The 13,677-nt window shown below is 37.7% G+C and overlaps 1 protein-coding gene across 2 annotated transcripts in view; it reads right to left on the bottom strand.

Annotated features, from left to right (window-relative positions):
• Positions 1-13,677, bottom strand: part of NR5A2 (nuclear receptor subfamily 5 group A member 2) — a 97,711-nt gene that overhangs the window by 15,351 nt on the left and 68,683 nt on the right. For both annotated transcript variants that reach the window (XM_009636192.2, XM_009636193.2), the window contains one exon: positions 12,950-13,097. In XM_009636192.2, the coding sequence (XP_009634487.2) occupies positions 12,950-13,097 (148 nt within the window). The remainder of the gene's footprint in view (positions 1-12,949; positions 13,098-13,677) is intronic.

The raw sequence follows: 13,677 nt of genomic DNA, 5'->3' as shown, positions 1-13,677 counted from the left end.
AGAGTATTTCTGCACAGTCCCCTTCTGCCTCCCAATTCATGATCACAGCTGCGTTCAAGGCTGGGCCATAAAGTTTGTTTCTGAATTTTCCTTCATTGTTTCTTTCCTGTTTGCTTCTATTTCCTCCCTCTCCACCTCTGGCTTGGCTTTGATCACAGTTCCATGGTTTCTCTTTCCTTCCTGGCCTTTTCCCCCTGTTTTCTTGACTCCTTTCCTATCTCAAGCCCTCCGATCTCTCTCTATTCCTCTGATCCACATCACCGCTGTCCCTCATTTTCATCAACCGCTCCTGGCTCCTGCTCTGCCCAGATATCCTGTTCTCTGCCACTCTTCTCCCATCACTCTTGCAGATCCTTTCTTTCCCCCCAGCCTCCTGTTTAATTCTCCTGCCACTTCTTCTCATTGTTTCCTTACAGTATTTCACCTCTCTATATTAAGTCCCTCAGAGACAGCCATTGCTTTAATTTCTCTTCCAGTGTCCAATCTTGCACAAGCAGCTAAAGGATAAGAGAAAGAGGGGAATTTGGCATAGTCTACAATGTTTCTCCATCAAATGGCCGACAGTCACCCATAAATAAACTTTCAGGTAAGAGCCTCTGCAGTGTGTGTTTTTAACTAGAAATACATGAGGAGCAGTTTTTAGTCTATCCATTCTGGTATAAAAAGTATTTAGTAAGTTGTCTGTTACAACTGCAAAGTGAATTTAGCCATTATATTCCTTTAGCATGTTCCTCATTCAGTGAAGCATTTAAGCACATGTTCAAATTAAAACTATATGGTGGTCTTACTGGCTCCAAGATCAAGGATTTTCATTCATTTATCTATACCTTAATATATAGCCATTTATTCCCATGTTATGTTGGAAAACTTGGCTAACAAAAGCAGCCGCTCATGTTAAACACTTCTGCAGCTAAAATACCACACCAATAGCAGCTAAAAAAATTCTGTATAATCCCATACTTCCTCTGTTACATACATAAATCATCAAACTTGCACCTTAAACATCTAAAATGTGTATTAAAACTGGGACACAAATTGTAAAAGTATTCCAAAAGTAGAGACACATGTAAATGTGGGTTATGTGCAGGTAATTTTTCCCCTTTACAGGAGCTGTTTAAAAGCCATACTTACTAGTATTCTATAAACATATTAGAGAGGTAAAAAGTGCAGAGCACACTGATTTGGTTATTCTGAAATCCCCACTGTCTCTGCACAAAGGCAGCAGTACGGAATACAAATATTGCTTGATACCCATGTTTCTAATTACTTGCGAGATTTGTATCTAACAAATATATGACCTAATTTTCTCTCAAGCATCTAATCCTATTGTTATTTCAAAACCTCTAAAATATGCATTTTAGAAAAAAAAACCATGAAAAGAAAAAGTACTTGCTGAAGACAGTTAATCTTTTTTTCCATGGTTTGCAGCTGTCAGACAAGCAGACAACGTAAACCAGTAATGATCAGATTGGATCAAATTCATGCCTCAAATAATGCCATTGTACTCAACAGTTACATGAGAGATGAATTCACAACAGTCATTGTGGTTTGTGACATAAAATCAGGACAAATCAACAGTGATTATTAAATTTCCTGTATAATTTAGTGTAGTTTATTAAAAAAAACTCAATCAACCGTGAAACAGAAGGCTATCTCTGGGATTCCTGCAAGAAGTTTATCATTCACAACTCCTACACTCAGGGTAGAGATGAATGATTAAATATTTATTTATTAAAAATACCGGTTTAATTCTTAACTATAACTTATAGCCCCAGCATTTGTATTTTATTCCTTTTATATTAGGTGGTTTTGTCACAAAAATAATTGATTGGAGGTTTCATTAAGATAGATACCTGTAAGATAGACACTGTCCTACTTTTTTTCCTACTGCTTGCATGATGTGTGGAATCTGCATGGGAAGCTGGACTAAAAACTGCCAGCTCACTGAAACAGTGTTCCAGGAGCAAATGGTTGTTTATGAAAGTCGTCACTCCATACATCATCATTTAGCATCTGTAATAAATTTAAGGACTGATTTTTAATTGTTTGGCTTGGCTAAGTATTTTGACAGATAAAGTGAAGGGAATATGTCTTTGCTTTTGTTTCTCTATACAGAAATCAGAAAAAGCAGAGAAATAAAAGAATGGGGCAAAAGAAAATTCACTTTGTCCTGCATGTGCTAAAATGCTAAAATTCACTTCTAAAAATAGTCTCTCAAAAGATGAATTTTCTTTTTTTTTTCCAAAGTTTTAGACCCCAGTATGAAAATACAGCAAGGATTTACTTTCATGTTGAGTAATTTATAAAGGAAGGGATAAAATTTTCTCAAAATCTATTCAAGGTATTTTAAATTAGATTCCTTTTAACAATGGTTTTTCTTATGATATCTGTAGATATTTCAAATGATGTTGTTCTAATTTGGTTGTACCTTGCATAGTATCTTTAATACCCTGGATTTCACCACTATTTAGAAAGACAGAGAACTATTGTTTCCATTTACCAGATAGGGTAGTTGAGATATCGTTTAAGAGACTTCAAAGCTCCACAGCCAGTAATGGAGTCAGAAGCAGAATTAGAGACAAGGGTCGATTTCTCTGTTGGGTGATGCTGACTCCATGAAAGGAGAACATGCCTCACGAGATGATTCTGAAATGAGGTTTTGTCCATATTCATTTGCTTTACTTTCCCAGAGGATTAAAGTAGAAAAGTGGAATAGCTCTTCTAGTGGCAGAGTGGAGTAGCCTGGCTGCTTTGCTTGAGACCCAGAGAAGAGTGAAATGTTCCAGGAGCAGCCTGACTATTTAACTGTTCTCCTGGCCCTCATCTTCTCTAATAAGAGATTTATCCTTAGTTTCCAAGGCAATGTGGGACATGCAGCAGAGAGGGACTATATAAGAGTGCCAACAATTGCTCACATCAGAAGTTATCAAATTTGAACTTAGCAAATGGAGAAAAGTTTGTAAAAGCTGTGAAATTAGAAGACTCATCATAAATTTAAACTTCTTGCCTATGAAATTTACTTTCACTGATTTGGGGACAAGAAAAGGACCTGAATAATCATGACTGTTACCTCCTTCAGCCTTTTGCTCAATGCAAGCCATAGATCTCCATCCAGCAGGTGGACATCAAGTTTATAACTTTTGATTGAGCTGTATCATAATAATTTAGAGAAACAGTCATCTTGACTCCAGATTTCAAGAAACAGAACCTCCATTATACCCAGAGATGAGGTCATCCAAAAGACAGTGACCTTCACCTTTAAATTTGTCTACTTCTAATATAATTAATCCCAAACTAATATTGCATAGCTAAGCCTGCAAATGTGTTCTCATTGACTTCCATGGGGTGTGCACAGGAGCCATTGCCTCATCATATTGCACATCAGTTACCACAGCATTTCTTCCTTTGGCCTTGGCAAATGGTGCTGCCAAGATACCCTTCCGAGCTCATTGCTTCCCTGTCTTTTTGCATCTTCCCTTTTCGCTGTTACATCAGACATAAATTGGGTTCACTTTCAAGGTCTTGTAGTTGTTCCTTCCTTACCTATCATCAGGCATTCAGTGTCACAAGGTCACCTCCTGCCTCTGACTTGCCCGCGATCACAGAATCACAGAAGGACAAGGGTTGGAAGGGACCTCGGGAGATCATCTAGTCCAACCTTCCTGCTAAAGGAGGTTCACCTAGAGCAGGTTGCACAGGACATCATCCAGGTGGGTTTTGAATATCTCCAAAGAAAGAAGACTCCACACCCGCCCTGGGCAGCCTGTTCCAGTGCTCTGTCACCCTCAAAGTGAAGTTCTTCCTCATATTCAGCTGAAACCTCTTATGCTTCAGTTTGTGCCCATTGCCCCTTGTCCTGTCACTGGGCCCCACTGAGAAGTCTGGCAATGCCATCTTAATTTCCCACCTTTACAGACCAAGTACTTTTCTGCTTTCTCTCCTCTGACTTCCATGCTTAATATGCCATATCTCTTTACCCACCTTCTTCATATCCCCTCTGAAAACTTTTTTCTATGACATTTGAGACAAGTCTGGGCTGTAGGTGTGCTGGAATTGTGCCTGTCACCCGTGCGTTGTCTGCCAGTCAACACCTGTTCATCATCACATACATAGATTATATACTTTAAAGGAGTATTTTAAAATATCACCTGCCATTAAGGATTTCTAATCATAAAATTAGGAAATGTTACTATTAATAAGTTTGTCACAGTGAAAGTATTGTCCTAGCTAGATGTCTCATTCTATGTTCTCTGGTTTCATTCCCAGCCTATCTGTAGATGAGATGTTCATCCCCAAAAGTCTGTTTGAAATACTGTTAGTACAGCAAAAAATAATGAAGAATCAAAGGGGGGAAATATTTTGTGATAAATTAGTATGTGGAAAAACGTACTTAAATAAATCTTGGTTTTATCTATTAGTCAGCTGTCAGCTAATAATAAATTATACTCAGTCCCTCCCTTGTTATAAATACGTATTGATTAGTTTTAAACTCTGAACTTCAGAATGAGTTATATCTGGTCACTGCTAAACTGCTCTCTTCACTAAGAAAAAAAATCCCCAACACCTATTATACTGCATTTAATTAAGACAAGCATCAGCTTTATGTACCATTATTTGCTTCTGCCAAGTCTCTATGGTATAAATATTGAGCAGTCACATCTCCTGAATACTAATCGATCCTTCCTGAATTCCAAATGATTACATAAAGTTTAGGAAATGTTTCTTTGCCAGTATTATCCTCCGATGCTCATTGCGGTTAGACATTAGGGTTGAGATATGAGCCTGAATTTGACAAGTATGCAGTAAGTATTTTCCTAAATTCAAATGTAATGTGGGGAAGCCTGAAAGCCCTGGCTGAATGCCAATCATACAGAACCCCTCGACCGTGCACTTACTGGTGTTTACCAGGTGCAGTCTTACAAGTACACTTGGGTAACAGAATGGATGAATTTAAGAAAACTTCAATGGAATTAATAAAACTACCTCATAATAACAGTCCAGTTATAAATGTGTATTATAAATAACAGATATACAAAAAACAAGTATAGAAGTAGTTGCATATTTAAAAACTACCAAAACTGAAAATGGCTAGAATGACCCTTTTGAAGATGACTGCGTTAAACCCTAAGTACTGTTTGTCACTGTCAGTAAGAAATGAACACATTTGTGATGAAAAGTCTGTCCCTGGGTAAGTGCTCCACTACCAGCTTGTGTTGCCTTGCCAAGGAAGACTGCCATGTGATAATTTTTGCTTCAAATTCACAGCACCTACTTCAGATCCTGGGGCTGAAGGTTCTTTGTGAAGACAAAGTAGTGTTATCTGTGAGCTTCCTGGTACCCTGCCAAAGAACTACTAGGCCCATTTTACAGGAAGGAAAACAGAGCCCCTGAAAACTACAAATGGCTCTCACCTACCCACTGAGAGCATGAGTGACCATGCTGGCACTTTGGGTCATCTAGGCCACCATCCCATCTTTGGCAGTGACCAGGAGCAGATGCTCTAGGGAAGAGTGCAAGAACAAAAAAAAGCATGGAGCGATACTGCCCAGGAGCAGTTGCTCAGGCTCCAGCAGCTGGAGGTTAGCAACAGCTAGAAGTAACATTTTTTATATTTCATAGCTTTCAATAGATTTTCCATCCATTAAGTTCTCTAGATGACTTTGATAACTACAAAAACTGTCAGCATCCTCTACATCTTGGAGCAAGGAGTACCAGAGCTGGATAATATGCTGTGTTCAAGAATGAACTCTTGTGTTTGGAGCCAGTTACCTGCTAGTTTAATTATTTTTGTTCTGATACTAAAATATCAGAATGATGGGAGGAAGAAGCTTTTTGGGTAATTCTTGTTCTTAGTAAGTTCCCATGTTTAGTGGACTGTGCTTTGAAGAGCTAGTGCAGTCTTTTTAAACAGAGAGTGTAAAAGGCAGATCCATATTTGTTGAACATATAATGGGGTTATTAGGAAGGCTGCAACAAAGAGCTACATGCCAAAATTTGCTGGGTTATGCCTTTATGTTTGTATTACTCTTAGGTGTCTATAATCCTGTGTGAATTGGTTCTTGTCTAATTTTCCTGTCTTGTTTCGTGTTTTCCTTTCGGTCTGACAAAACCTCCTGCCTCACTAATTCCTTCTTTTCATTCTCCTGTTCTTTTTGTTTATGTGCCCTTAAGCATCATACATACTGCTACCAAAATTTAATCAATATTCTTTGTTATATTACTTCCACTTGATGCTCATACACTTATTTTCCTTTCTGCATACATGATCCATCCAAATTAAACCCTCAGCAAAAAATGTACAAGTGAAACTATGCACTGCCCCATGTTTCATCATTGTTTGCTGCTGCATTTTTTCTTATCTTTTCTGTACATTTAGACTGCAAGCTCACTGAGGCACGATTCTGGCTAGCCTGTAAATCTGATAGAACAATGATGTTACATAAAATATATTAAGAAGTGCAATAGCTAATTTTAATTTTTTTTTTTTTCAGCTCCATAGTGTCTCCTAACTGCATTGATGTGAGTTGCTGGAATCAGGTGAAATAGAGCACAGGCAGGCTTTGTGCTGCTGCTCCTGGGTGCATGTTTGCAGGAAGCTCCTTCTAGTCCTGTGAGTTGTAAGGGCAGAGTCTGCATCAAAAATGCTCCATTTCAACCTGTTTCATCTGCAATGAAGACCTTAACATACAGATTTCTTTTCCAAAAGCGCACATGGTGGAGCTCAGTACCTCCAACACCTCCTCCCATCTCAGCTTTGACATTTCAGGGAGACTAAAAACAAGGAAAGATTAATTTGCTAATATTCTTCTTATTCACCAGAAACAGGAATGGAGGGTGGCAGATGCAGATGGATTTCTGCTGAACGCTTAAGAAAGGCTGTGGTTTGTTTGACAACGGAGTCCTTTTTTTGTTTGGTTTGGGGTTTTTTATTTGTTTTTTTTTGTTGTTTTTTTGTTTAAGCAAAGCCCATTGTTTGCCATCCACAGAGATTAAATGTTTACCATTTCTACAGGACCCTCTTGTCTCATGTTAAGTGAGATGTGAGATCAATAGTGGCTCTGCAATTATTTGTCCATTGATAAAGCCTTCATTTCTTAAATGAAGTACATTTATCTGTGTCTTGACAATGATAAGGGAGCAGTACCAGTCAGCTGCTGCCTAGTCTAGCATTTAGCTCCACAGGCAGACGAGTGCCTGGACATGGGTCAAATGATGTCTAACTTTCTTCCTATTGGCATTTCACTTTACAAACTGCTCTGATGGGAGGTTTGACAAATCATCCTTGCTGAGTTCAGATAATAAAAACTAGCAGGACAAATGGGAAGTTTTGGTAAAGAGAAAACAATGGCTGATTTCAGGTTAAATGAACAGTCTGTAAAGCTACCAGATGGCAAAATGAAGTGGCGTGTAGTTTCAGAAGATGATAGATAGTATCCCATGTAAGGCACTCATTTGGTTCTTCAAATACCATTTAAATTTAGTCATTTAGCAAATGTAATTGCTGAAAAATTGAGCTGAACTTTATTCTGTGATAGGAAGCAAATCAAAGAAACAGTGAGACAAATTTTGGCTCTGGTAAAAACAGTGCAAAATTCTCTTTGGCTTTAGTGAGGTCAAAATCCATCCCAGTGGAGCATGCCAATCTATTTCAGCCCTGGAATTAGATAATTAAATAGTAGATGTGGGGTGGTGGGGGATTTTTTAATACCTAATCCTGATTTATGACAAAAAAAGGAATTTCCAAACTAATGTCAAATTTGGTAATGAAAATTCAAAGAGGCTGATAAACTGAGACATTTGCTTTTTCTATATGTAGTGTATCTTGACTCAAGCCAGCAATTATTAAAGACAAGGAAACTATTTGTATTTATTTTTAGGCCTACTTTTTGATGAAGTGTACTGTGGACTATACTGGTGATGTGCTGTAGAAAAATTAGGTGTATTATTACTCTGGGATTAGGGTAAATAAATTGCATTATCCTCAATTTGCCTAGCTTTGGGAAAGCCAGGTATGTTGACTCTCATTTAGTAGCAAATTTGATAAACAGTTAGATAGCTATGTGATCAGCATCTTTCTCAGATGTGCTCTTTCCATGTTTTGGACATGAGTTTCATAAAAATAAAACCTGCAGAAGTCGTGTTAAAAGTAAGTTTAACACTCAGGTCTGTCAAAGATTTCTTTCTTCTTTCCCAGCTTTGCAACATGTCCCTGGTCCTTAACTTTCCATCAACTGTGTGATTATAATTGCTGAATTGTCATGTCTCTGTCTTGGTTCTTTTTGCTTGAAAGAAACCTGTCAAATGCAACTAAGTAGTCAAGAAAATCCAGGTTTGCATATCTTGAGCTACTGATTTTTCTAACTGCCTATCTTCAGATCGTGGGGAAAAAATGGCTGATATACCTGAGCTAAATTGTGGTTTGGTATGTTGATTACCTTCACTCCCTTATTTGGAATTAAGAGGGGAATACCTCTATATGTGAAAACACAGGAATGATCCCCCCACAAACAGGCATGTTTGGGGGTTTGCAAATACGATGTAAACCTCAGTGAAAGAAAGGTTGGTAAGGATAATTGCTGCCAGAACTGGTGTCCTGATTTACTTTAAAGCAAGCTAATAGCTCAAGATAATTGAAATGGAGATTGATAACAGAAATTGCTATTTCTAGGCCACCTAAACAGAAGACTTGTTTCAAATAAATCATGCTGGTAGATGGATTGCTCCTTTGCAATAAAATGCTTTGGCTTCAGAAGTCCAGCTCATCTTCAAATAAAACATTCAGTCAGCATCTAGTGTATCATTTGCAGCAAAGACAGATGTTGGTATAGGATTCAGACACGTCCATCAGAGATCAAGAAGAGGAAGAAGCGACTAGAAGATAGCTTAGCAGTTATACCAGACTACACAAGCAAAACTGTGAAGGGCAATTTTGATCACAAGACCTGTTTCTATTTGCTTTACTGTGATCACAGTTGTCAGTTAGACTGGTTGATTCGTGCAATGCTGTTCTGGTGTGCAGTGAGAGAGGAAAGCAACATACATTTGTTTATGTGTAGTGATGAGGTACACAGTGAGGGAATTGCCACAGAGGACCGGCTCACGGAAAGATTGTAATCCTTTAAGGGAAACCTGATGGACTAGTCTAGTAGATCTGTAGATCATGTAATGTGATGGAATTTAAATTTAGCTCGAACTTCCTATGTCTTAACAGAGTAATTGACTGACCATTGATGGTGCAGTGAAGCTGTGAAGGAAGTGGTCTCTGCTGGTGCTTTAATGTCCTTATGAGTCAGGGCTCTTGTTAATCTAAAATGCAGCTGAGTCCGAACCATGCACAAGATGGTAACCTCCAGTGTTATTGTGATGATTATGCTGATTTGTTCTCTGGCTTTTTAACTTGTGGGAGCATAAGAGCTGAAGGACTGATTCAGCTGAACTGGTTATCTGCTGAGAATAATTGGGTGTGATGGACTTGCTCCTCTCCAGAGATTGGCAGTGACTGGACTCTGAAGGATGCCATGAGGAACCACTGAGGGTAGACAGACAGACAATCACTGAAGTAGGAAGATACGTGGACAGGAAAGGAGACTTTTATGTACAGAGAGGAAAGAACTACCTAGCTGTAAAGACACTTGCTTTTTATAACTGATGGAGGGAATTTAAAAGTTATCTAACTCTACATATATTAATATTATATAGAACATATATTTACTATATAGATGTCACACTTAGTTACCAAACTATTCTGGCTTATTGAACAATTGCTGAGTCAGCTGTGTTGTTATGTTCTTGGCAGTGTTGGTCAGATGGGAGCAGATGGCCACTGGAGAAAGGAGCTGAGCTCCTGTGCTGCCCGGGTGGAGTAGGTTTATGCGGTATGACTGCAGGAACAGTTGTGCACTGCTAGCTGCAAAGGCTACAATAAATATGCATCTCGCTAAGCTTCAACAGCATTTTCTTTAATGCTACCATCAATCAAAAGCATTTTCCTGTATAAACCCTTTGGAACCTTTGATGAGTGGATAATGAACAACTACCTCTCTCATTTAAAATCTAGCAAGCAAAACTGATATGATTTAATTGCATTTTGAAAAATTATTGTAAGTGCTTTGGATTTTGAACACTATTTTACTGTTAGTTTACTACGATAATCACTTCTGAAATGTTAGGAAAAAAGGCAGAGACAAAATTCTTTGCCCTGAAGGAGATTGCCATCTTGTGAAGAGACAGACAGTATGGTACAGCCATGAATAACAAATAGCTTTACAAGGCAGCCTTGTATCTGTACAGTTATAAAAACCAAACAGCTTTTTCTCAATAAATTAATTCTGTGGATTATTGACTTTGTGTTGCCTTTGAGAGGCTTTATATTAGACATTTATTTTTCAACCAAGCACTATACTAAAGAACAATACCATAAGGTTTTATTGGTTTGGTTAACACTGGTGCGAACATCCTTAGAAATGTAAAAAGGCTGGTATGTCTTGAAGTGCTTTTTATTCCATTAAACATTAGAGGAACAGATTTTCAACAAGAGCCAGCTGAGGTTTTTGAAATATTTTTTTAAGCGATACATTTTTGGCATTAAGACCAGTGTTCTGTTGGCGTGCCTAAGAGATGTAGGTATGTGTCAAATGCGCCTAGATACTTAGGTACAATAATTGGTCCTAGTTATTTATGTAGAATTTGATGCTTAGTGAGTTTTGACAGCCCTGCTGAATGTCTACCAGCATTGTTAGGCACTTCAATGTCTTCAAAAACCTCACTCGCTTTTAGGATATGAGTCGTCTTACTAACTTCAGCCAGACGATTCATTCATACTTTGGGGCACAAACTTAAGTACTTAGCTGGAAAGGGTATCTATGTTTTTCACTTCAGTTTTGTCATTATTCTCATGAACTATTTGCCTCAGTCCTGTGGGTCAAGTGGTAACATCTTTACATTTTACTCTTTGCAGAGTAAGATCTAGCTTTGGCTATTAGCAAATGGAGTTACGTAGTATGCTAAATAATGAACTAATCAGTTTCAAAGGTGTTGAACCTTTCTTAGCTACTCACTTTTATATGCAAATGATATGACTACAAGGCTCCTTTTAGCAGCAGAATTGGCTCTTTTTATAGTAACATAAATAAGAGAAAAAACTGGGTAACCTGGCTTGGTACAAGTGTGTAAGGTATTCCTGCCCACCTGCTGCAGAAGTTGAGCACAGCACCTGGCAGAATTAGAAGTACTAAAGGTGTAAGAATGATTCCTAAATCAATGCAAAGTACTAGAAGAGCCAATGAAAAGGCCACCTAAATGTGAGAAATTTCCAAATGCACTTCACTTATTCAGTTGATTTAAAATATCACCGAACTGAGATGAATTTTCTAAATATTTTACCAGAGGAAAGGTACAGGGTCTTCAGATGTTTCTGTGCCACGTCTAATGACTGAAAAACCTACTTATTAGGAAATCTGAATTCTTGTTATTCATCAGATTAATTCATAGAGCATAATTTCTGAGACAGATGGCTCGCTTTTCCTTCTCTGAATCTAAGATGTGGAAAGCGACAAAGTCCTGAATACAAAAAGTTAATAGTTACCAGGGAACTCCATCATCTCTTCCTAGGATTCAGAATGTACGAAATTTGTAACAGTTGATTCTGTTAGCATCGTTCTAATTTTTAAAATTATTCTTATTTTTTTTCCTACATGTTCTGTCTCCTATACTGCTGAAGTATTAACCTCTTATGCACCCTGTATTTAAAGAGAGCTTCATCTAAAGTTTTCCAAAGCAGGTTCAAATTCTATAAACACCACGCGGAGGGACAAGTTTAAGACAGTAATTGATGCTTTACAGTGTAACCAAAACTGTTCCTTTTAGTCTAATTGAAATTGTATTATAATAATTTTTTTGTAGAAATTTGTTCATTTACAGAAGATTTTTTTAAAAGCTGAAGATTAAAGAAAAACCTTACTAAACGTCACCACTGCTGATATTTCTTTCGTCGTTGTGCTTGGCTCAACTGTTCACTCTCTTTGTAGACAGAACACCTTTTGAGTAAGACAGGAGCTTTGGCTATGGAGGTATGGCTGGATTTGACCTTATTTATGTTTTTAAGTCTCTCCTTTCAACTGTTTGCCAGTAAACAGAAAATTCACTTGGCCAGAGTTTATTTAAACCAGCTTTATTAAGTCAACAAAGTGCAAACCTGAAAAATCTCTTCCTATGAAGTCAATAGGAATCCATCTCCCTAAGCCTTTTTTTATTCCTGGCACCGGTGATTTTTCTTGACTGATTTATTGGAGGGCACTGGTTTAACTAATTTGTCTTGCATAGGTATCTTTCCCATTCTATGCCCTCTCCACTAGTACAAAACAATCTTCCCTTTAAAGGTTATTTCCTGGCCAGATCTGTCATAAAGCCATTATCGTTAATTTGCACTTTAAGAGTTCCTTTCACTTTTTAAAAACTATGAGATACATTCCTGATTTATGGGTTATGATGTGACAGCCATCATATGCAAAGAAGATTGTTTATACTTACCACAGATGCTTTCGAAAAAGAGGGATATTTCAACCATATCCCCACTCCATCTGCTTTACATAACTATATCCAATATCCTAGAAAAACATGGCAAACCGTATTTTCCACTGTTCTCTAGAATTTCTAATAGAATTTTATCCTTGTTCTGGAATATTCAGACATCACATACAGAAATAGAGAAAGCTTGTAATTCCAGAGGTTTTAGGAGTCGTTTCCATAGAAACCTACTTTTGATCCTTATACATAATTTTCCTGCAAGTGATAATTACAAAATAATCCTTGGATTACTGTGAACCTCATTAAATATATTTCACAATCATGTTTTTCAGGAAAAAATTAAGAGAAGCAAAATATTTTCAATGGTTTTAGAAAAAAAACAACAACACTATTAAGTAAGGTATGAGGAGTAGAGTGTACCTACCTAAACTAAACAGCACCAGGAATTTGAGACATACAAATTCTCGCAGATCAAACTGCAGGGAACGAAGCTTTGCTACTAGTTCTTGTGCATGGCTCATAAGATTGTTGAGGGTGGCTCCAGCTTGGGAAGCTATTACAGAATAATCCACCTGTAAAAGAGAATTGTAGTTCTGTCTGGTTGTCACGCTCGCAGAACTGCTTTTGAATGTTTCAAGCAGTCACATACAACCAGGATACTCCTGGATAAAAGAATCACTCTCAAGTTAATGATGTTATCAAGTCAAGATGATTTTATATACAAACCTATTTTAGCACAACAGTATACATTGAAAATATTATTAAACCATATATCTTAATGGTACGTCTCATCAGTGTGAATGCTGGTTTTTCTGCATTAGCTTTTTTAGAAGCTTTATATATGACAACTGCTTAGGACTCTGGTAGCTGTGCCCCATATCAGTTTGTTTTATTCACTTGGTGTCTCTTGTTCTCCTTATAATTGTATGATCCTGTGAAGACAGACTGATGAAGTGAGCTTTGCACCTATGTTGGGTGTATTAGTCCAGCGGAACATAACGGTATTCATGGGAAACAGTCTGGTGTCCATAACTTGGCCAGAAACATCTATTCAAGCCCAGAAATGTCGGTGTATTCCCACAGGAAACAGAGGTATTGTGTGGGTGGTTTCTGTTCTCCTTAGCTAAACAAAATCCTGGTATTTGTTGGAGT

Source organism: Egretta garzetta, unplaced genomic scaffold, assembly GCF_000687185.1.
Source record: "Egretta garzetta isolate BGI_Z169 unplaced genomic scaffold, ASM68718v1 scaffold163, whole genome shotgun sequence".
Classification (NCBI taxonomy): Eukaryota; Metazoa; Chordata; class Aves; order Pelecaniformes; family Ardeidae; genus Egretta; species Egretta garzetta.
This window is presented reverse-complemented; position numbering and strand designations above follow the sequence as displayed.